Source organism: Fopius arisanus, unplaced genomic scaffold (genome assembly GCF_000806365.1).
Source record: "Fopius arisanus strain USDA-PBARC FA_bdor unplaced genomic scaffold, ASM80636v1 scaffold00028, whole genome shotgun sequence".
NCBI classification, from domain to species: domain Eukaryota; kingdom Metazoa; phylum Arthropoda; class Insecta; order Hymenoptera; family Braconidae; genus Fopius; species Fopius arisanus.
This window is the reverse complement of record NW_011887767.1, coordinates 641,647-666,590: the sequence shown is the minus strand read 5'-3', so window position 1 is coordinate 666,590 and position 24,944 is coordinate 641,647. Positions and strand designations below refer to the sequence as shown.

The 24,944-nt window shown below is 36.0% G+C and overlaps 1 protein-coding gene across 6 annotated transcripts in view; it reads left to right on the top strand.

The window, feature by feature from the left end:
* The window catches only part of Pgant9 (polypeptide N-acetylgalactosaminyltransferase 9), a 132,024-nt gene that overhangs the window by 78,107 nt on the left and 28,973 nt on the right, over nucleotides 1-24,944 (top strand). For 4 of the 6 annotated variants that reach the window (XM_011302557.1, XM_011302551.1, XM_011302555.1 and 1 more), the window contains one exon: nucleotides 24,179-24,940. In XM_011302557.1, the coding sequence (XP_011300859.1) occupies nucleotides 24,691-24,940 (250 nt within the window). In that variant the 5' untranslated portion in view covers nucleotides 24,179-24,690. Of the gene's footprint in view, nucleotides 1-1,773; nucleotides 2,010-5,590; nucleotides 5,785-24,178; nucleotides 24,941-24,944 lie in introns of those variants that run through there. The other 2 variants (XM_011302552.1, XM_011302556.1) reach the window with 2 other exon arrangements.

The window sequence follows — 24,944 nt, the reverse complement described above, 5'->3', positions numbered from 1 at the left end:
TTTAATCCAACCACCCCCTCCCCCAATGTTTGTGATAGTGTATTTTTCCCGGATTCTGTTGTATATTCCCCCTTGACCAGTCGGCAACCTGAGCTCGGTAAATAAAGAAATTTTACGATAAACAAAAAAATAGAAAAATATCCTAGTCAATTCTGAATTTTTCCACAAGAATGAACAATTTACGGATATGAATATTCGAGTTATACTCCGTTATTTTTATTTTATCTAGTGTTCAATTCCTTTACATCGAATAATTACAATTCTCCTATTTGTTGAATTATGCAGTCAATTATTTGCAACAGGATCCACCAAAATTGCCAGAAATGTGGATTAAGTTTCAAGCGAAAGAAAAAATATCACCTTTTAATGAAAAAATCGCGAATTGATGAGACATTGCCCTTAAAAGGCTATTTGGTCGGGGAAAAATTCTCAGTTCAGCCTGAGAATAAACCAATTCTTCAAGACGTGGCAATATAAGGGAAAGGATTTGCGTATTCGAACATTGTTCCTTGTGATATTGTCACTGGCGAATTGGAGCGCAATAACGGGCACCAGCTGTTAACTCTGCAATAAGAGATGAAGGCACGTGACCCAAAGCCCGCGTTACCGTTTCCCAAGATCAATAATAATACCCCCAGAATCAATCAATCCGACCGGTCATGACAGAGATATTTCATCCGTCCGTACAGAACTAGATATATCGCCATAATATCGCAAAACGCATTTCTCGCGCCCTTACCTCGCGCGCCTACCTCCGCCCCTGGGAATACATTTCTCTCAGAATGTTTAAGTACAAAAAAAAACTTGGAAATTTGCCAACGATAAAGTCACGGGAATTTTTAGCGAAATTTTTCATAGAATCATTTAATTTCTTGAGTACTCAGTAATTATGAATATTGAGTATCATATAATATAATATATTATATATGCTATATCTGTAAGAAAATAATAAATAAATAATAGAAATTTATATAGTACATATACTATATATTATAGATTTAATAGAAAAATTGAAAACTTGAAAATTATCACTGAAAAATATTATCCGGGAGTATACTATTTCTTAAACTGGAATATGTACTTTTTTATGGATATGCAATTTTATTTTTCTTTTTATTTTTCGATTATTTGTCTAAAAATAAATCCATGCTTCTTTTTCGTTCACCACACGAGGTTAAATATAATATATATATTTAATATAATTATAAAAATCATGATTGGGAATTTCAAAAGTGAATGAGTTCTGAATTCAAATTAACCGCCTCAGATGACTGAACCAATGAGAAATAAATGTGACAGATTTTATATAGACATACCGCTAGCCTGATTGGCTTTCCTTTTTATAATAGGAATAATAATAAATCTACGATACACAATAAAATAAAAAAGATTCAGATCAACAAAAAAAATGGAGGTGACATTGTGCCTGAAATTGCTAAAAAGTTGCGAAAGTACAAGTAAATTTATGTGACAGAAGTAAACGGATTTGCGGATTTTTCGCTGAAAAAATGGATTTGGCGATAGCACGTGGGTTTCCTCAGAGGGTATACCCGAAATAGATTGATGACCATCTGCGGAATGGCCGATGGAGGTCAGACGGGTGGTCAGGTATGCACGTGAATTTTTCACCAAGACGAAGTAAAAATAAAGCAAAATGGAGTCGGGTGTTCTTGGAACTCAACTCGTTAGACTTCCACTGGAAGTCCAAGTGGCGCGGAATCGGCGCAAAAATGGCTCACAGGCATTATAGTTTGTCTTTTTTTACCCCTTCAGGCTTCTTTCGCTGCGAACTTTCAAGCAGAACTCGGCTTGAATCGGCTAATCCAAGGGTGGGGGATTTCCTGTGTCTCTCTCAGCACCAAATGCTGTCTGGAGGTCGAACGTGATCGCGAATCAAGAGCACATAACGATTACCCGGAGGAAACTCCGAGGAAAAAAGGAAATTGTGTATTCAGGTCGTTCAGTCCGCTGGTAACTGGATCCTGAAAACTCAAAGAGGCATTATCCAAGTACTCAATCTTTCAATTACCTTCAAAACTACATGAATGTAAAATAAACATAACTGGAGATTACTGTCCCAGCAATTTTTATTTTTACAAATTTTCACGGTTTTCAGTCATTTTTATTATTACTAGATACTAACACGCGCATATTTTATGATATGTGATGAAAGAAAAAGAACCATGGAATTGATTTTAGATAAATAATTTTTCCAAATTAAAAAATGAAATTACATATCCAAGAAGAGAGTGCATGTATCGGCTTAAAAAAACATTTTCTATAATTTTCCATTTTTTTCTTGAATTTATAATATATAAATAATAATAATAATAATAATAATAATTTATAGTGTATATGTAATATTATATCATGATATTTAATTTCTTTGGAAAAACGAAAATTTAGTGTTTTTTATGATCTCTGATTGAGTAATTACTGAACTGAAATAAATGAAAAAAAAAACTGGGGGATGTACTGGAATTTCACAGGAAAATCGAAAAAAAAAATCCATTTGTTTTTCCACAATGAAAGAATGAAGAATATTTATCTTTAATTGCGTAATTTTCCACGAATTTGTGGGAAAAAAATTATGTAAATGAGAAACTCCCCTCGTCATTACTTGAATTGTCACAGAATTTTTCATAGACTTTTTTCCTCTAAATAAAAAGTTGGAATTGTGGTGAAAACCGGGCGAAATCCCCCAGCGGCAATTCCGATGTATTTAGTCCTCGTCACAAGACGATAAATCGTTCTTACGGATATTCACCAGTCGTCCGATCTCTACGACTCAATAATTGATACATAAATTCAACTCCGACGAATTGAAATCCTTCGCATCATCATTCCACCCTCTCGCCTCACGCTTCGGGCATTAAAATACGAGATTTCGATCTATCGGAGCTTTTTTTTTCACCTCCTACTCCCAACAGCTTGTCATTTCCACCGGATAAAATCGAGTAGAGTGAATTCTGCTCATTGCATTCCTCAAATTCGATAAATCACTTCGATAAAAACTCGCGAATGCAGTCCTCACGCGTCCCTCGTTTTCCGTGAATGCTTTTTGTTATTTAAACAATTCAAATTTCACATTTTTATGACATTCAAGTTCTTAGAATATTTCGCTTAATCTCTTGGATAACGCAAAATTTTATTAATTTATTTAGAAAACATGAACGTTTCTCTGAAAACCTGCAAAATTCCTCGATTTTCTAAAAAACATCTCAAATATTTATCAAATAGGATTTTTATCCTATTTAAGTCCCTCTGAATTTTCAAGAAATGCCTCATTAAAAAATCGAAATCTCAGGGAATAATCACTGACAACTATAAATATAAATTGTATTTATATTTCATTCTCTTTCTCATAAAACCTGAAATTTCCGATTTTCTCTCACTCGCATTATCACTAATTACTCCGACAATCACTCGTCACCACTCTATGAGAAAAGTAAATGAAAAATCCATAAATAAATGAAAAAACTCTCTTGACGTGCGGTAAATCTGGTGATATTTCTCCGTAATCATCTCGACAATGAACTAATCCAACGATTTCTGTTACGTCATGCAATTTTTCACAGAAAATAGAGAGAATCGTTAGAAGGTGAGGGGATGGGGTGGTAAATCCTGGGTGGAGATTGTGAGATTGTCAAGTATGGGGTATTTGGGTCCGAGTCAAGGACCGCGATGAGAAGTGCAGTGGAGAAAAAAGTGGTTACCCGATAGGGAGTTGATTTATGGTCAACCTCCATTCGTGTAAGAGGACTCCCTCCCTCCTTCACCCTCCCATCAGCTGTTTTACTCATTCGCGGGGTCGACGTCGAGACCGCGACAGCCCGGTTAAGGAAAAGGGTGGGCGGTTTTGCTCTTTGATGTGGTTTTCCTTCCACGTCATTGCAGTTGACGTTTCGCGAAAGGAATGGATTTTCTTCGGGGTCGAGGTGGGCTTTTGGGGTTGCGCCATGTTTGCGAAAATTTGACAACGACAGGATCAACTCGTGATGATGTTGTGGGAAAATTCATGTGCAAATAGTCACAAGTTGATTGATTTATTTCATGGACAAATTTTTTTGTCGAGATTTTCTGTTTGCATATTCTGGAAATTATTATTACGCAATTCCGCTGAAATTCCCTTTTACGAGTCATTTGAGTCGCTTTAAAGTGAAAATTTGAAATAGAATAATAATAATAATAATAATAATAATAAAGGTGATTAGTATTGCAATGGTGCTACTGTTGTTATTATTATTATTTTATTCTTCCTCATCCTAGAATCAAAATTTTTTTTATGAATCGAGATCAAACGCATGAATAATATCACTCGATTAATCTTATTTTATGATTTCTATGGTGAATGGTGACTGAAATGGAATAAATTGTATCAGTGAACGAGAAGTAATTACATTTCCCGATGAAAATGGTTTCTATTTGATTTCCAACTCTTATGCTTCTCGTGTGAAACCATCACGATCGAGATTGCATTGTTCAATAATTAATGCAGAAGTATTCATGGATAAATTTATCGCCGCAGAGACCATCTCAGTGTTTGTCAAATTATCCACCAATAGAATGGATGAACTGACACTTTGCAAGTCCCTGTCATCCCCTGAATTTTTAATTTCCATCATGCCAATTATTGAGAAAAATCTTTACCTCAATCATAACGTGTTGAAAATCCCGAGCTCAGATATCGGGTCTCATTGAAATTGATCTATTTGGGGGAAAATTCTGGATGTGTCAGATAAAATGATAGGCCCGGTGAAATAAGAGATATCACCCGGGTAATAAAAAATTGTAATGGGAATATTTTTTCCAAATTTTCCAAAAATTCCTGGAAAACTTTTCAGAAATTTTTTTTCGTGAAATAAAAAAAAATCGGGAAACAAAACAATCATATTTGTGGGAAATGTTTTAAAACGAAATGTTGTGAAATAAAAAAATATTCCGATTACAATTTTTTTTCCCCGGGCAGCTTATTGAATTTTTGATTTTGAACCCCCGGAGGAATTAGAAATTCGAGTTATAATTTTTCTGAATTTTCAACCCATCGAAAATTGCAGTGCATTTGACGTTCAATGCAATTTGCCGTCAATTTGAACATTCATTTAACAATAAATTATTGTTGTATTCAATTATTATATATGTATAATTAATATATATAATTAATATACATAAAATTCTTATATTTATATATATATATAATTTATTTATATATATAAATTTTGCCTAGAGGCGGAGAGAGCAAAAAAATTTTGAAAATTCAAAAAAATTTAAACGGTAATAAATTTCGAGGGTAAGATCGGCAAGACGAAATCGACCCGCCACTCAACGACGTTGTTCCTAAATCTGAAACATTAGATTAACAATTTCGATTAAAAAATCCACGATATGTTTTGAAGAGATTATGATTGTGATGTCGATTTTTCCCCTAGCGCAATGACTAACTCAATACACAATGGCCACTCTGATTGACTCAAACGACAAGCTATCGGTTCATCCAACGAGACTCGGCATGTACTCACTATGTACATCAAACCGTGGAATTGCGTACTCCCAGCTAATCGCGGAAACAAGACCAAATGCATCATGGTACTCGCTACATACCACTCTCCCGTAATTACTGGGCTGTGTCCAGGCGTTATAGCAGAGACATCTTCATGCCAATCATCCAGGGAAACCCTGGAATAGCCTAGATATATTGGACCACTGGATATCAGAAATTCCACTACCGAGATTTACGAGTTCCACTCATCATCGTTACACTCCGGCACACTTTACGACTTTTTCGTGAGTGCACATTTTTATTTTAGTCTTTGTATAAAGACTATAATATTCTTCATGTCCTCTTGATATTCCTTTTCGCCTCAAAAATTTACCGAAATTTAATCTCTTGTGTACACATCTCCCAAAACCAAAATAGGTTTTTTCATGAAAATGCCTCGTGAACGATTCAAGGTCGACCCAAGTCTTTTTTAATTAAATTTAAATCTATAAATCACTATTTATTCAATTCACACGATGACCTTGAGACCCTTCGCTGAAGATCAATTCAGTGAACACTAAACTTTACGGAAAATTGACTTATCGCATTTCCTCGGCCCTAAATTGTTTGCTCAGCGAAATGAACACGTTTGTTGACTCCCCCTACTTATCACAAGTCAACAGCAAGTGAAAATTAGTAGATAAACAAACCAAACTAAAGGATAATTACCACAAGCCAAGTTTCGGACGATGTGCTTATCACGTACATGCGTTTCTAGAACTACTTGCTTAAGATTTCCCTTATCTATAATGTCTCAAAGGTTTTTTCCTCATAAAGCACTAGCCTGGAAAAATTTCCTTCATGACACTGTGCTTTTATATTAGTTGAGCGCCGCGGAACAGACGACGCGAAACTTCCTTCATTTCCGTCGTAAATTTCAAGTTTCCCATTTAGAATCCTCTCCTCCCTCCCATTGTCTCCTCGCGCCCCCATGCATTTTCATTGTATAAATGATATGTTCTAATTTCATAAATTTTGCGCGATACAAAGGGAAATAATAAAACTACTTGGATAGAAATTTTCTCAAAAATTATGATATTCGAAGTTCAAATTTTTGTTGGCCTAGTAACCAAAGTCAATAATTTTCAAGGTGATCCAAATCGATTTATCAACTTGATTTAACTTGATTCTTTGATTCCATTCAATTCAATTCGAATCGTCAATTTGATTTAACTTAATTTTACTAATTGACTCTATGCCACTCATCAACTTGATTTAATTTCTATTTTTGACTTGATTCAAGTTGATTAATCAACTTGATTCAAAGCGATTTATCAACTTAATTTAATTTGATTTTTTAATTTCAGTTAATTCAACTCATTAACTTGATTTAACTTGATTTTTCGACATGGTTTAGGTTGACTTATCAACTTGATTCAAATTGATTCTTTAACTTAATTTACTTCGAGTCTTCGACTTGACTCAATTCGACACATCGACTTGATTTAAGTTGATTTCTCGATTTCATTCAAATCGATTCATAATCTGGATTAAACTCGATTTTTTTTTCTACAAATTAGAGATTTCACAAGAAATGTATAAACCTTACGAGAAATAACCAGAAATTAACTTGAGAAGCCCTATAATTCTCATAAAGAATTGCTCTCCTTAGGACCAGTTGCTATTGGAGTGTCCCAGAGGCGACACGAGGAATATTTCCCCCATAGATACGAGAAGCACTTGACAAACTGCAGGACACTTACAATGGAGTTTACAGCGGCAATTAAATTTCATTATTCCCCGAACTATCCCAATGATTAAACTTGAAATTATATTTAGTCCAGAGGGACACCCTCAACTTCCGAAGAAATCGAGTTAACGCGAAATTCTCCAGAAACTCCCACTTCAGAACATGATGGGTTTCGTGATCTTTACGAGTATACATGATCTCAAAATTCTCAAATCTCACCGATCAACTCCTCAAAATCCGAGCAAATCCCCTCACCATTCAATTCTGGTTATAAATAATTCATTTAAAAAATCACTCAACAAATTGCTAATAGAAAATCCCCTTTTGACGCTTGAAGTCCGATTTTCTCCACTTTCTCCGGTTCATTAGTTTCTAATTAACAGGATAACTAAGCTAATCCGTGACCTATTCAATGTACCATCGGGAAAATGGGAGGGAAAGGGGGTGGGTGGGAGACACCCCGTCAGAGGGGGTAAATCGTGTCATCAGATTGTGAAGCAGATAAGCCAGTGTTAGCCGCTTTTGGTCTATCCCACTTTCGAGTCTCTTCGACATGACACATTGCGGTTTTCAATAGTCTACCCTGTGATGTACCACGACATGGTCTATCGTACCTCAACAGGATCATCAAGTACTCCACCAGCAAGTACAACCCCTGACAAAAGCTGTGACGTGACGTCACGCTTGGAGTATTCCACCCGTATATCCACGTGGTGGACTTTCCCAACGCCATTGTACAAATATCTCTGGCATTGTCGCATCATTAACTTCGTCGCTGAATGTTCGACGAACCGTTCGAGGGCCGTCATCCATCCCCTGGAAACAAATTCACCCGTCCTCTTTCGATCTACGCGCGCCATTTGACATCGGATACGCTTCCCTGGATAAACATTTGATTTCTTCAAGACAAACCGTCGGCCAACAGTAGCTTCCATTGTTTGCAGTGAAATAATTGCTATTTACGTATTCAGAGGGAATATTTCCACTAGCACGGAAATGCCATAGAAATTAGACTTACAGAAGAAAAATTAACTCCATTATTTTTCAGGTAAATTTTGTTGGGAAAATTTCTGTCTTGAATAATATCTGAAATATGTCTTGAATATTTTTTAAATATATATTATTTTTATCTTTCAGATATAAGATAAGTCATTGTAATAATAATTTATATTTTTAAATGCATAAAATATATGGCGAAATTATTCAATTTAAGCAAGCAAAATTCGAGCAAAATATTCAAAAAAGATATTTTTTTGATATTTTTACTGAATTTACAGAATATCAAGAATTATTTGATATTATATACATTTTAAAAATATTTTTGTATGAGATGAATTGGGAACTATCGATATATTTGCCATGAACCGGGCGTTATCACACCAGGCGACACTCAGCGAGCCAATAAAACCATGAAAACCCTTATATGGATCGTCCCAGTAGAATTCCATTTTATCTCAGAGCCTCGAGGATGAAAAAAGCTAACATTATTCGATTTGATATATTCATTCAGACTACGGTAGTGGCGTTTCGAGAATAAGAACCAGAGAGGGCAAGTTAGGAGAGGAAACGATAACTCGATGGAGAGAGAAAAGTAGCTTCGATACCTGACTTTTCGACGTCTCCATGGATTATATTTCTTTTTACCATATTTTTTTCCCCTCAGCCGCACAACTTTCATACCCTTTCATACTTGCACATCCCGGGAAAAGTTTGCTGCTCTCCAGTTTATCCATATAAAACAGAGAAGATAAAAGGTAAAAGAAATAGATACAGCTCGTCAGTGTGACGGAGGGAATGGTTGGATGGGTCACCAGGGGTGGAGATGGGACATAACTTGTCCTGGAAAGGTGTGCAACGCTTTTCCTGGGGGACCAGTCCAACGGGTAGAGGCTAGTTTGGATGCTCTCGCCATGTTGAGAGAGTCTCAGTTTATCGTCTGCAAAGCGCTTTTCCACAGTAGTCAACCTCTCCCCCAGGAACAACCCACAGCAACATGATAATCCAGCATTTATCTGACATTAAAGCAACGGCCATATCGCCGGAAAATTCTTCCCTGATTCACCTGCACTCGAGATTCCAACACATTAAACTTTCAAAGTACCTCTCAGGAAATGTATATTGCACTTTTGGAGAATTACACTTTAAATTGAGAAACTTTAAATTTTTTAAACGATGAGGTCACATGCAAATTCTATCGTATTCTGTATTGATGAATCAATTAATTTCGTCAATGTCTCATAATTCTCTATTTTTACATCCACCTGATATCCAAAACCCGTGGAAGTGTTAACAATTTGAGGAATTATTTCCCCGAATTTTCAATCTATTGAGAATCTATTTATGTTTGATGTTGAATTTTTACAATGACAAGCAAAATTTATGACTTCATTTAAAAATCAATTATCTTTTACCTTTAAAAACTCAATTTGTTTGAATTTCAAAGGAGAAATTTTATTGGAAATGGGATAGTTAAATTAATGAAAACAAAATTAATGAACTCTAATCACTATTTCTTTATTAAAACTGCACGAGGAAGAATACCGTCTGAACTCTATCAATATCTCCAAGAGATTAAAGAATAGCCACAAAGACCATAAGGACATTCGTCACCAAAGAAAGAACCCTCCAATGGTTTCTTGTAAAACCATTTTTTATGTTTACACAAACTCTGAGTCGACTCCGTGGAGCCCTCCATATTGATTCATTTTTGTAATCATCATAAATCACTTCAGTATATTTCTATGAATTTGAATTTGATATTCTAACAAATTTAGTAGTCGTTTTTAATTAAAATGTTATTTAAACTCATATAATTGTAAATTCAGATGATTGTAATGAATTTCTGCATGAATTCCTGAGGATTGGTCCCTCAAATTTGTTTGTTCATAGTTCCTCTGGGCAGAATATAAATTTTAATATATGCTGAAATGCATGGAATTAACGGAAAATGGTGGGTCTGAGACTTGCGATGTAAAAATGTCGAAAATACAGGAATACATGACCCCTGGGCGGTTATAACTTTCACCAGGATATGCAGCTTGGTTCTTCTTCTAACGACGTCAACAGGATTAACCCTTCCCCAAGGGTTCGACCCTGTGGCTCCGAAACTCGAAACATCGGCGAAGCATTTTCTAATGGATCGACATCCAGTCCAACTTGCCTCTGTGTATTTATCGACTACTTACTGTTATTACTCCGTGGCTATTACTTACCGACATTAGCAACAAACGCAAGTGCATTTGATTGCGCTTTACAATTCTACAAATAATCAGTTATATTAGTTCGGGTGCTGCTGGTGCACGATAATTCTGAGCTTCGAGACTAGTTCAGTGAATGTGACCCTGCGTGACTCGGATGAAAGGGAATGGAGAAAAAACGGAAATGAAAAAGGGGTTACTGCTGCAAATCACGAATGGTGTTGTTGAAATTTATGATTGATAATTTTAACTCGATATGTCACTACGGATTTCAGGCGCGGTAAATCATTGTGTCCACAGAGTATTTTCATATCTATTCGATTCAATATGCATCGAAAAATTTAAGTGATGATATCGTAATTTTTCACGGATAATTCAAGTAGAAATTACCGAACGCCCCAGGAAAATTCCGCGGGTTTAGGTAAAAATCATGTGACAGTTCCGTAAATTTTCTTACAACCATATTTATCATTGAAAATTAAATTATTGCAACACGAAAAATAGATTACCAAAATTGTAATTTCTAGATTTAGATAATAAAAAGTGGGAGAAAATAAAACGAATCCTGTAATTTTGTAAGTCTTCAAGTTCTTGGAAACTTGATTGAATTCAATTGAATCCACTCAGTTTAATAATGAGATTAAATTTTTATTTTATCTTCAATTTTAACCTTAATTATCTTAATTTATCTTAATTTTACCCAGATTAAAACAAAAATTTCCCTGAAATTTGTCGATATCTCATTATTGACGAATCAAACATTCATTTGATGGAATTACTCCATAAAGCGAGTGAAAACTCAATAAAATACTCAAATCGTGTAATTTTGTTATAAAAAATATAAAAAGATATTTGATATATTATTCATAAATTCAGAACAGATGGCACCGGCTCAAATTACATCTTTAAAAATATATTTCCATTCTTGATTAAACTCACTGAAAAAAAAATTTAGCCCCGATAATTTTATTGGGCCCCAAAAAAATTTTATCGTCAAAAATATTAAACAGCATCGCACAGGTGACGAGAGATTTAAAAAAAATAATTTTTTATGTCTCCAGACTGAATCTCTCATGCATATTTAAAGGTCACCTCCTGTCTAACGGGTTCCACGTGTCGCCTGCATCAGTGAATTTTTAATCGGTCCCAGGTAATAAAAGTTTCCATCAAAATTTCATTCTCTCCGATAACGGATTCGAATGCCCTGATATCTCTCGGTATAAAAATAGAGAAACCCAGACGATTTCATCAGTGGAGTGCTGAATATTGATTAGAGACTGGTAATTTTAGGATATCAAAGAGTGATCCACCGATAAGCAGATTCCCCAAAACATTCTGTACCTTCTCCACAGCCACCTATTTCGATTATTAATTAATCAATTTATTATTATTGACTATTTACCTATTAATCAATTCTTAACTATTTATTTATTAATACAATATCGATTGGAAATACTTAGAAGCTAGTGAGATTTTAGTTTAATCAGTGAATCTTCAATTTCCCCCGAAATTCCAACATTTAGTTATAAATTTATGAATTCTGCCGTATATTTTTCAAAAACAAACAAGTGTACATCTGAAATTAGTATTAATTCTATTTTTATGACATTCTCTATTTGTTAAATTATTTGTTATATTACTCTCATAGTTTTTAGAAGGTACAATTAAATCCGATGCATTTGTCTTTTGAAATTGACAATTTCATTAAAAATTTATGAATAATTGTTTGTGTGTAGAAAAGACAAATTTTCGTTTAGTGGAATGAGATAATTTAATCAAATAAATTCTCATTTTAAAGGGAAAGTAAATTTTTTCTCATGGATCCACTTGAGGACGAGTAATTTCCCTTGAGTTTCATCATCCGACCGGTTCTCATTGGCTATTAAATGAAATATAAGTATTCAGTGGGTTGACCCTCGTGGACATTCCTCAACATGTAGGTAAATGACAGCCGTATGATGACTATCGATATTTCAACGATACGATCAATCATGCTATTGGAAAGGTCATTCCTCCATTCATGGATGATCGAGGCAACAATTCCTAGCAGAGGACGAGCCCTAAATGACGCTATCAAAACATAAATAGGCAGTGACGAAAATCCATGATTCTTTGGTAGGACTTGAAGTCATCGAATCTACAAGGAAGCTTCATCTCGGGACAGTTTGGGACAAAGTTCCTTAATATATTTCTCCACTGAAAAGAAAGTTTCCAACGCTGCAATTTGTTTTCTAGTTACGGACGAAAATTTCTCGTTTCCAAATGTTTTCTGAATTTTTTTATCCTACCAAATAATTAATTCTAACGTCTCACGAGCCTCTGTGGGTGTGATTTCTTAAAATCATTTTTTTGGGGAGAATAATGAGTAATTCAAGTTAAATAAATAATTATTAACTTCGAAGAATTCACTTTATATCCTCCAAATACCGAAATTTTGTTAAGATAATAAAAAATCTATTCGATATAAATGCAAAAGTCTGGATTAAGTAAAGATCGATGAATCGGAAATAAAAACGTGTTGTCCGTTGGAAAGAGCAGACTATTCAGGTATGATTAATTTAATTCCGATAAATAATTTTTTTTTAAGCGATTGAGTCGAGGCGGAGAATTATTGATTGAGCAAACAACTGCGTTGAAATAGCTCGCCTAAATATTCCAAAAACTCATCAAGTATTTACGAGAATAGGGAGTTTAGTATTCATGAGGTTGACAGGCGAATTTCAGGGTGAATATAGGGGATAGACTTGTCCAACAATGTACTTCGCTCACGAGGGATTTGGATAATTACAATTTGCGGTGCGAGTGTATTGGGTTTATTGGACCGTCATGGAAAGAGTCTGGCTACTCAATTAATCGGACCATCATAATTCCATAAAACCAGGGTTTGCTATCAGAACACATGCCCTGGTGATAAAAAATCGACATCCCCAGACGCCGTCTATTCCACAGGAAAAGTGACTTATCCGCGAGGAAGATACACTCAACCAGAATATTTTCCCATTAATTTTTCCCTCATTTTATGATTATATAAAAATAAATAAAAATAAGAATACATAATTGCAATAATTTCTATTATTTATAGATTTAATGACATTTGCCATATTTTCAATTTTAATTCATAACTTTTTATATTGTCTTTTAAATTTTCGTAAAAGTTGAGGAGCAATCTAAGGGCATCACAGGATGGTCGTAATTTTAACTGAATTTTCTCCTCAATGAAATGGATCTTCTTTGTTGAAAGGAATTTTTTTTATCGGAGTTTGCATTAAATCTGTTCTGAGAGACAGGACGTACTGAAATATTATCACTTTTGCAAATCCCTGGAATTCATTATTCAACATCCTACCACCGGCTTAAGAGCAGTTTCGTATATCAGAATACATTTGTCGGATTTGACCCGCCGGTTTTCATGAATTTCTCCGCAGAATCAATATACGTTAATAATTCTGAGGTATAGATACATCACGTTCGTTCAAAAAGTTTCCTCATTGAAAAATCATTCGATTACGCCGGAATAATCGTTTGGCAATATCGCGCTGACATTATCGTTATCGTCTCGGTGCCTGTCGATTGCGTGGCTGAAGCGAGAAGTGATTGAAAGATTGAGATAACGCTTCTTATCGAATATTCAGAGTTAGTATTATTCAATCGTTTTGGGAATTCACATGGCGGAGAAGATTCCCTTTAAATTAACGCAAATCTGAGAGAATCGGAGATTTTATGGCTTCAAGTTTTTATTCCATTGGCATAACGAATTTTCCGCGAGAATTTTTCATCTGTAATTTATCGCTCGGTGTTTTAGTCTTGCCGAATCATTAGGTAGGAGTGATTTTTCTCTCGTTTTTTTCTGAACAACTTATTGATTGATGCGATTATCACAGGCTTCGGGCGAGTTCGAAGATTCTTTCGGTAAGAATGAATATTTTTCAAAGTCTTACGTTCGTGTCTCTTTCAATTTACGCTCGATAGTTGGAAAAATTCAGTTCAGTCTTGTGAGAATGAGGAAATGCTTTTTAAGGACAGAGAATTATCGTTATTATCGTTAATCATTAAATTTATCGTCCTTGGAATCATACATTCTTATTTAATGAAGATTAACCCCTAAAGGGCCAGCAAATCACCAGTAATTATCCTTCCACTATCATCAAAATTCAATTTTTCAATATTGATAATTATTCACGAAACTCACATAACGTCATACCCAACTAGATAATTCCCGCAATTGATAATTCACAGACATTTCCTGAAAATTACTGAAACAAGTATAAAACAATGAAAAAAATGAACGATAACCAGACATTCTTAGTAATTAATTGATTTATTTAAATTTCCCGGGTAATTTTGAATGTAAAAATTCAAAGTTTGTTTCGTAATGAAAATTACTTTCCGGAGAAATACTGAGTTGAAGAATTAATGCGAGATCTTCTCATTTTTCACACTTTTTTTTTATAAATCTCAGAGAAACGATCGATAAAACTAACGTAATAAAACATTTCGTTTTTAAGTTTTAATGAGATGTCGCTGATAACTCCTTAATGACGTTCCGCCCCCTTCCAGCCAAAATTAGTGATTGTTTAAATTTTCTAACGACCTCTCGGTTGGACTGCCGCAAAAAAAAATGTTTTTTGATTTTTACCATTATTTAATCCAAAATGTCATGATCGTGTAATAATCTTTCTATTTTTTCCAGTTTTATGAATTATAAAAAATGTAGAACAAACATAGAACTATTACTGCTCGATCATGTTTTTTTCCAGTTTTATTATTTTTCAAAAATGTAGAGCAAACGCAGAAAAATTATTGCACGCCCATAAAACCTCGTGAGTCATGAAACAATGTTAAAATACAAAAACGGTATATTTTTTCAGGCCAACCCACTCAACAATTCGTCAAGAAACTCAAGAAACCGGTAATTTTGGTTAAAAGAGGGCAGAACCACGTTGCGCAAGTTTTTAAAAATTTTTCTGGCTGCAGTACGTAATTATCAATGAGATGAGGGAAATCCTTCGAAAACAAGTTAAAATCCCCTTTTTACCACATGATTTCGGTGTAATCGTCGTGACAACTGTGCAGCCTATGAAATGCTATGGTAAAATGTCTGCACGCAATGCCCAGAGTGACAATCGGTTAACGTCCACCCAACTATATATCAACGACGCTACTGTTACCGGATGTGTCAATCTTATCTCAACACGCGACCAATGTTCCTCCACATTTACCCCTCCTCCTCGAATAACAACTGATTTAAAAATGGCTCTGGAGAATCCGCTGTTATGAACAGCTAGTGTGCAGCTCTTGACCCACTTGAAAAGCAATACAATCAATTCAAGCGCAACCCCATTGTAATTTCGATAATAGATACTTGATTGCACAAAGAAATTGTATACACTGGTATCGTCGTTTCCACATCACGGAATAGGGTGAATTCATTACCTGGTAATCGTTGATAGAACAGAGGATATAATTGGATTAGAAATCGATGAGAATAGTCTAGCTACTGGTGGTGTATCTGTCATAAAATATGTATTTTTAATCGCACCGGGTGATTATCCAATTTCTGTCACCGATGCATTATCTGATGATTTAAAAATCAGGGCTCAGGAATTTTAACGTTCATTCCTTTCTCTAATGCTCATAAATTGGCAATTGCATTACAAATTTCGTTTAAAATTGAAATGAAAATGAAAATGCTTAAATTAACGATTGGAAACTTGCAATTTTCGTGGTTTTTTCTTCTTTTGTTCATGGAGATTAGAATTCTCACCTCAGAAAAATGAATGATTTCAGTCACATAGAAAAATAAACCAGTCAGTGCTTCGATATTCAAGAGTATTTATGTGTTGGAAATATTTTCGACGTTAAAACGAACAAGAGACCCGTTGTAACTGATCAGAAGGAATAATGGAAACATTTAGGCTGTTTATTACGAAACAGCCCAACACGTGGACCAACCCCATAGACAAAGGGCCTTGTCTAGTGGGTAGACCTGACACCCTGGACGAATTGGGGACCGGGGAACACTTGGAGACGAACTCTCGAGTAAGCAACATTGGACATTAACAACCTAGCTTACATTATATCGAGTCTTTAACTCAAGTTTAATTGTTAACATTAAATGAAAGATTAAGTCATTTAATTAAATAATCGGCAATATTTTTTCACCTACATATGTCAGTACCGTGTCTTAAATAATGAATTTATTCGTCATTTGCTCCACGATATCACGCACCATACTCAGAATTGACACACGAAACGTTGGCCCGCCATGTGTTTTTTTTATTTATTTTATTCAAATTTGATCATTTTTTGCAATAGTTCCCAAGAAATATCGACTTATTTTGGGCTCTAAATTGTAAGTGAAAATATATTGCCAACAATTTAATTGAAGAACTCGATCTTTCATTTATTATCAACAAATAAAAGACTCCATATAATGTGAGCTAGGTTGTTAATGTCCAATGTTGCTTGCTCGAGAGTTCGTATCAAAGTGTCCCTGGTCACCAGTTCGTCCAGGGTGACAGGTCTACCCACAAGACAATGCCCTTTGTCTATGGGGTTGGTCCACGTGTTAGGCTGTTCCGGTCATAAACAGCCTAAGTGTTTCCATTATTCCCTCTGATCTGTTATAACGACTCGCTTATTCGTTTTAAATACTGATTGACATAGATGTTTCAAAATTAGTACACCTGGAGTACATTTAGGATAGTACATCAATATCTTCCAACCAGATTCTACCAACGTATCTCTGATATCAGAGATATCCCTATTTCTTTGGAATCACCCATATATGAAATCTGTATATTTTCCGAGAAAGGTAGATTTAGTTATCAAACGATTGAGATCGACATCTGCAGAAACGATGGGCATTCGCATAGTGGTTCGCCTCTGGGGATTACTGTAATCATCAATTTTTCCTCGAATTGAATTTCAAGTAGAATTTTCCAAGCCCCAGTTTACCTCGTATACTTAGCAAATCCGTTAGCAACGGGCTTGATCAAACCAGAAAGTAGTTGAAGCGTGTGCCAGTCAGTGGCACCCCACTGAAAAGTTAATTTCACCCCCTTGCCAACCCCCCCGACAAAAATGGTGACTCCTCGGCAGTCACTTTAACCCGGTCTTCCCTCCTATCCCCATTGATCTCTCTACTTTATCCGTGAATATTCCCGTTGGATGGAGGAGCATTGAAGAGTCGAGAGGGATTTTCGATTTACCGTGCACTCGATTTGGGACACTCGTCCCCCGGAGGAATTTACTTAGACCAACAGAATCTCGGAGCTATTTCATCGATCAATGTTTTCCTATCGGATCCTCCGAATTCGGTGAGAAACTTTTTACTGCGACATATTTTCACATGTGTAATCAGCGGAGTGCATTCTTATCATAATTTTTTACTCAAATTTCAAACTCATGATTTCCTCTTGAAATCTCGGGGAATTACTGCCTACGACAGTAATTGTTTATCTCTATTTTCATTTCTTTAGTCATTATGAGATCATTATTTATTTGCGACAAATAAATTCACTTTTAAAATTTCATTTCCATTCAATACAACTCGTCTTATTTTTATAAATTATCATCTTCTGTCTTCATTCAATTATTTTCATTGGATCAATTAAACCCATGCATTAATTCATGATAATTACTGTTTTATAAATAAAAAACGCTTAAATAAAAAGGTTAAAGGACAAAATATGAAAAGGACAGAAAAAACATGTAATATCAATTCTCTTATTCCCACGCATTTTTCAGAGGTATGATACATTAAAAAAAATCATAGAATGTTCAATTAAAAAAAATATAAATGGAATCGATGAAACATATTTTTGAAAATATAAGTTTCTCCGCTTGTTATTCCACGTAGCATTGAACTGCCATTTTGGTACGACTTAATTCACTGTCAAACAGAGAGTTCCGCGGGTAATTCCCGCGGAAGGGGAGCATTAAACTCGGACAATAGGGATGGGAGAGTGAACGGTTGGTAGAGCCCATACCATTGCACGCAAGGGCCAATAGAGTTTAACACATGGTAACCCGCTAATGGAGTAATGGACATTCCAAGCGTGTGTACCGACTCAACTGTCGTCAAATAATCAGCCATTTGTTAAGACTATTTAATTCATCATTTCTAATCCCTATTATCAAACTATCCCCCACATGAAATAATGTCTTTATGAATTTTAATTCCCCCGCTAATTCGTGGTCCCAATTACTCCAGGCGCAAAATTACGAGGCATTCGCGTTTGTTGTGTTCGTTCATCACGTATTCGTCTGCTCGCACGATCAACACAAGGTGTAAATCTCACTCCGTACTGTCTTGGGGTCTGCATTCAACCCCCGGGTGCAGGAGGGCCTGCCGAAGGGGGTGAAACGGTATAGCGGAGTCACGCGCACCTCAGCTCACCGGGAAAAGGGGTCAGGGGGTCAGTTTGGGTCACATTGCGGTACACAATGGCTCAATGAATTCCTACCAACAAAATAACTTTATAATTCCCACGTGTTTGTATTTTCTTGATTTTTATATTCATTTCTGCTGATTTATTTTACTCAATTCCCCAATTTTTCCGATGCTTCCTCATTCTATTATGAAATTTTAATGACAAAAAAACTCGGTAATACTCGAAATTTCGGGGAATTCTTCATTTTTAGGAATTAATTGTATAGAATTCCCGAATTTCCATTGTTCGTTCTGTGAAATTATAAATATTTAATGACTTGCAAATTCCAGAAAACTCTCAAAAATGATAATTTTCAGTAATTTTTCCAAGTTACGATTTTGTGATGAGAAAATCTGTTGGATTTCCCTGGAAATTTTCAAAAGTAATCCGAAGTCACGTGGAATATTTTTTACAGGGTAGAAGTTTGATCTCCAACTTATTTTATCACAAGTTCATCCCTAATTTCCGTTTACCGCACAATCCTATTCCAGAAAGTCACCCCATTTCCGGGGCCCATTACCATCACGTACGAGAAAATTAAAGTCATACACAAAGGACACCTGGGCGTACGTGTGGCGTGTATAGAAGAAAAACAGCCGATATTTTTGGCATTCGATCCACTTCCATTTATCGCCAAGGGAAATCGAGTAGACACACTTTGCGAGAGTGACAAAGATATCCTCGATATAACGCGGGTAGAATACGTGTTCTGATTCCATGAGAGAAGGACTTTTCGGCTCCAAACGCGTGCGCCAACGAGTGGCTATCGATACCCTTTCCTCTTCATTTTTGCCATCCCTGTTTCTGCAAAAAAAAAAACTGATATAGAACGGCAATTGATACTTCGACATTTTTTTGGAATCGATAGCATTGTACACGTACTCGGCTTAACTGTGAACACGCGTTTCACAGAATTACGCCGCCAAAATATATATAGAGATCCCAAGAGAGAATAATTTATGGTGTTAATTTACGATCAATGTAAGCTGCAAAGAAAATTTATCATTTTTAACAAACCGAAAGTGCCAACTTTTGGATTTATTTTTGCTTTTATACTGAGAATTCGTGTGATTCATTGGGATATCCAACGGAATTAATGATTTAATAATTAAAGTAAAGCGGGGAAATTTGGTATTGAACCGGAGGCCAGGGAAAATAGGAGGACTGATGGGAAGAGGCGAGGGGTTTGACACCCTCTGGTGACGTCGGGCCCAAAACAAGGACCCCACAGCGTGAATGGACAGACTCGGAGGACAATTAGGCATTCGGGCCTTGACCTGCCAAGAGTACACTCCTTTGACGATCATCCAACGTAGCGTATTTCGTACACTATTGTCGCGTGATTTCAGAGCTTGTATTTTATTGTATCTTATTCGATTTATTCTAACTAAATATAAAAACTCCAAATAAAAAGTATTTACTACAAAAGTACACGTCGTGTGGCAAAGGAAATTTGGGGAAATTCCGGGAAATATTTTTAAAAATTCTCGAGCGATTGGATATTCACTTGGATATTCAGAGAGGAAAGTTGAGAGGGGATTTTATAATATAATTTGAAATTAAATTAAACTCCGGAAAAATGGGAATCGAGTTGCAATGATTTGTGGAAACTACACAAGATTTGACGAGCAAATCTATCTGTTGTAAGATAATCAACATTGGAATAAAAATTCTACTGCATTTGCAGTTGTAAATTTGAATGCATTTTAATATCGAATCGGCCGGAAAAGTTATAGTCCATTGTGGAAACTCCACAAAATCTAGTTTCCCGCGGGCGAGCGTTACAAAACAGGTGATTTTCTAGAAACTTCTAACAGCTTAAAAATTCTGGAAAATAATTACCTGAATTTCCACCATCTTCATTAATTTATACTCCAGTATAACCGAGAAAATTCGAAATTGTTAGAATATCCAGTTAAATTCATAGAAATATATTGAACTGATTTATGATGATTACAAAAATGGATCGATATGAAGGGCTCCACGGATTCGCCTCAGAGTTTGTATAAACATAAACAATGGTTTCACAATAAACCATTGTAAGGTTCTTTCTTTGGTGAATGTTCTTCTAGTCTTCGTGGCTGGGCTTTATATCTCTTGGAGATATTGATAGAGTTCAGATGGTATTCTTCCTCGTGCGATTTTATTAAAAAAATAGTGATTCGAATTTATTAACTGTGTCTTAATTAATTTAAATATTCAATTTCCAATAGAAATTTATGAAATATTCATCGAAATCACTGATCCTCCAGTGAGAAAAACCTGGAATTTAAAATGAAAAGTTCCACAACCAATTCTCAACCTGTCTAATTTTTCTAAAAAATTCCCTGACCCTTTTTTCTCCAGGGAAAATGTCACGTGTAATTTCAAAGTGGTGTGCTTTTTCCGCAAAAACAATATTCCGTTTCGAAATATTCTCCCTCTCTTCAGTTTGTATTCCACCGGAAACTGGAAAACAAATTAATACTCAGAGCCGGGAGCATCCCTCATATTTTAGGTTTTAGGTAAAATAGCGTTGAGAGTACATGGAATCCATGAATCTCAGGGATTTCTGGGTGCATACCAACAGCGGGAAAGTGACTTGGAAACGAGACCCAAGAGGAGGATAAACGCGGCATATACCGGGGGTGGGAGGAGGGGGAGTTGGGAGAGGATTTCAAATCTGCATGATCCACTGAACGTGGCGGTCCGCCAGAAAGATTGAAAGGATAATTGGAAGTGGCGTGTAGCACAACAATATGCACCAACTATATGCGGTGTCTCGACCTCTGTATTACATTCACTACCCAGCAATTGGCCCATTCCACCAATTTCCATTTAATTATTTATACGGCTTTTAATTGGAATATTTGCCCACGGATAATTCGAAAAAAGAGTCCCTCCAATGAAACATTAATCTCCCTTCCAAATTTTCCACATTTTGTTGCAACCTGCGTATTTATAATTATTGTAGGTTTTAGGCTCGAGGGGATAAATCTCACTATAAATTTCACTAATAGTTTATGGGTATTTAAGTATAAGTTATCTTCAGCCATGTTAGCTGACTGATTACAGTGATTACGACTAACGCACAATAATGACCAAATTTGAGGTATAAAAATTTTTTTGTATTTTCGATTTCCATTAAGAACTCATTACAAATAAATTCCCCGGCTTAGTTGTTTCAATTATCATACCGTGATTTCATGGAAAAAAATGATGAGACAATTGCTCATTCGTTTTTTTTTGTTTTCTTTTAATAAACTATCAATTGATAATGAAAAAGAAGGTATGTAACATAAATAAATGTTTTTTTTTGCGGGGTAGGTGATAAATGGGATGTGGAAAGAATTTTGCGAGTAAAAAGGTACGTCTCGACGGAATCGAAAGCTTTAATTCGTATCATCGATTTGTTCGACGAATTTAGCGGTTGAATTAGAGAATAGACGAGCTGTCAACTGCAGCTATAATTGTAAATTCTATAAAAAAAACAATTTAGCTGACTTTCTTCCGCGGAATAGTATCTTGACGTGTTACAATAATCATGAGGTTCAAAACGGTCTAGAAATAGAGCAGTTAAATGAACAGGTTAATCTAACAGTGAAATTATAATTGCACAAGTCGAGTTTAGTTGCAATTAAAATAGCCTCTGTGGAGACTCTGAGAATTAACATTCTCCAACGTTTCAAATTACCCATAAAAGTCCATCAATTTTTAATGTTTCATTGACAATTATCCGTCAAAAATGTTTTTACGATGCGTCCACATCAAGATCATCAAATCATTAATCAAGACTGCATTTCAAGAACTCCAATTGCAATTTGATAAGACAATCTCTTAATTTGCAGAATTATAATTAAACTAATTTTCCATGAAAATCACACATTATTCCTTAAAAAACCCTACGTTATTATTAATCTACCGTCATTATTAATCTATCACTGCGATGATTTAAACAATTAATATTTGCTAATGGAATGAGCGGATTACCGTGCAATTCAATTGTTATGACAGTTAAATTACACCTTCCAACATTTACACAAACAAACATAATAATTACAGATCAAATGGCGCGATGAATATAGGTGCATGCATGAGCTACCAGATAATGTGGCTAACCTGTCAGTCTATTAGAATTCTAGTTGGTGATACTCTCCGTAATTATCAAACAGGAATGAATTAACGTTGCGAAAATTACATTGTGCAATTTTAATTTCAACATTTAACCTCTTCTTTTTCCTGACGTTGATGGTCATTACGTGAGTAATATGCACGTGAGAAACATTCCAGAAATGTAAATTGACGAAAGAATTACCAACTAGTTTTTCAATTAATATCAAAATTGGTCTAATTGAAATTTTTTATGAGAATTTCGAGGATTTTATGAGAATCACTCTATAATGCTTTTCTAAAATTAATGACAATAATATTTTATGGAAACTGGATAATGCTGAATAATGCTAACTGGACTAATTAAGGAAACCAAGATTACAGCTGTTCAGTCTGAAAAACCAAATTCCCAGACATTAAAACGGATTCTCTCAATTGATTTTAATAATCAAGGAATGAATCATAGAGCTCCAAAATAATTAAACAAATGGCAGCCAGGCCATACGCGCCACTACCACTAGAAATGCCCGTTATGACATTTTGCCATTTTCTCTTGGCATAATCTTCTCCACCCCCTGAATAACCTACGTCATAATCAGCCTTGGAAGTTCACATATCGGCATGTGCATTATCAACAGCATTCACAGGCGACTGCACTTTCTCTCATTACCACCCCAGCCGGGCCAATAATATCCATGTTGGTATATTTCAAAAACTAGTATCTGTATTAGCCTGCTTATGCTGAACAAGCAGCGTACATATTCGCGCATATCTATAGTGGGCCCGCGGTTACCATGAAATCGTTATAACCGGGTGCATTGTTTTCAGCCTCTCTGGTGCACCCCTCGAATACAGATATAGACCGATTAAAGTGGAAGCGAGACGGATGAAACTGACCTGGCAGCCAAAACAGTAATCCTCCAGTTGCCCTACCACCAAACTACATATTCATTCAACTCCGGCTATGTGCACATGCATACGGTGTCGATGGTACTCAAAAATTCGTACCACTTCTGGCCTCATTGCCACAGGCGATAATGAGATAGTCATGTACCCGTGATGGTCAATATTAACAATTTTAATGGATGCCAAGAGGGTGCTCAAGTACTCGTAGCCCACTCCCATCTCCGATTAATTATTAAATTAATATTAACGCGCTAGTTGTAGAAATTATAGTGAATGTAGATTAATTTCAAAGTTGATAATAGTCATCATTGATTTGTTTCAGATATAAACCATGCGGTGACACGCTAACCTCCACATCACGTCAGACCACTTCCCAAAACCATCAACTCACATCATCCAATCTCATTAGAGGCGTCATCTGCTTGATGCCGAGACATCTGTGATAGTCACCACTGTCCAATAACCGTGGCAAGCCATGATCACCGCGACGTGGGAATAGAACAGCTCGAGAAAGTCGAAGGAATTCTCGGTGTAGATCAATACGAGGTGAGGAGTAACGAAGCGGCCAACGTCTCCTTGAACTTATTGCCTGGAACGAGGGTCATGTGCCAGTAACGCACGGTCAAAATGTTGCTGAGGTAACGGCAACCCGGCCGCTGGGAAAAATTTCTCGCTGGCATCGATCCACCAGGAGTTGGTGGATAACCTGAACTACACCAAAACCCAGTGAGGAAAGTTGTAGTAATTCCAGGGGACGCTGTAGCGAGAGAGAAAAAGACAAAAAGTAGTGGGTGATTTGGTCTTAACTCAAGAAACTCGTTAGTCGGTAACATCATGGCAGCGTTTCCCCGTAGACGATCACTGTGGCTTAAAGTCGCTGTATTGGGAGCTGCTGTGTGGCTGACCGTATGTTTTCTTCTTTACACGGAGGATCGTAATGCTGCGGACGTGTTGGCGCCATCGGGTGTTGCAGCACCACAAATTGCCAACGAATTTGTACTACCACTAGCACCAGTGAGACGAGAGAGCCCGGGTAATCCACCGAGTAAGTCAGAGGTGAATCAGCAACTGGGACCGGAGCAGGGTAC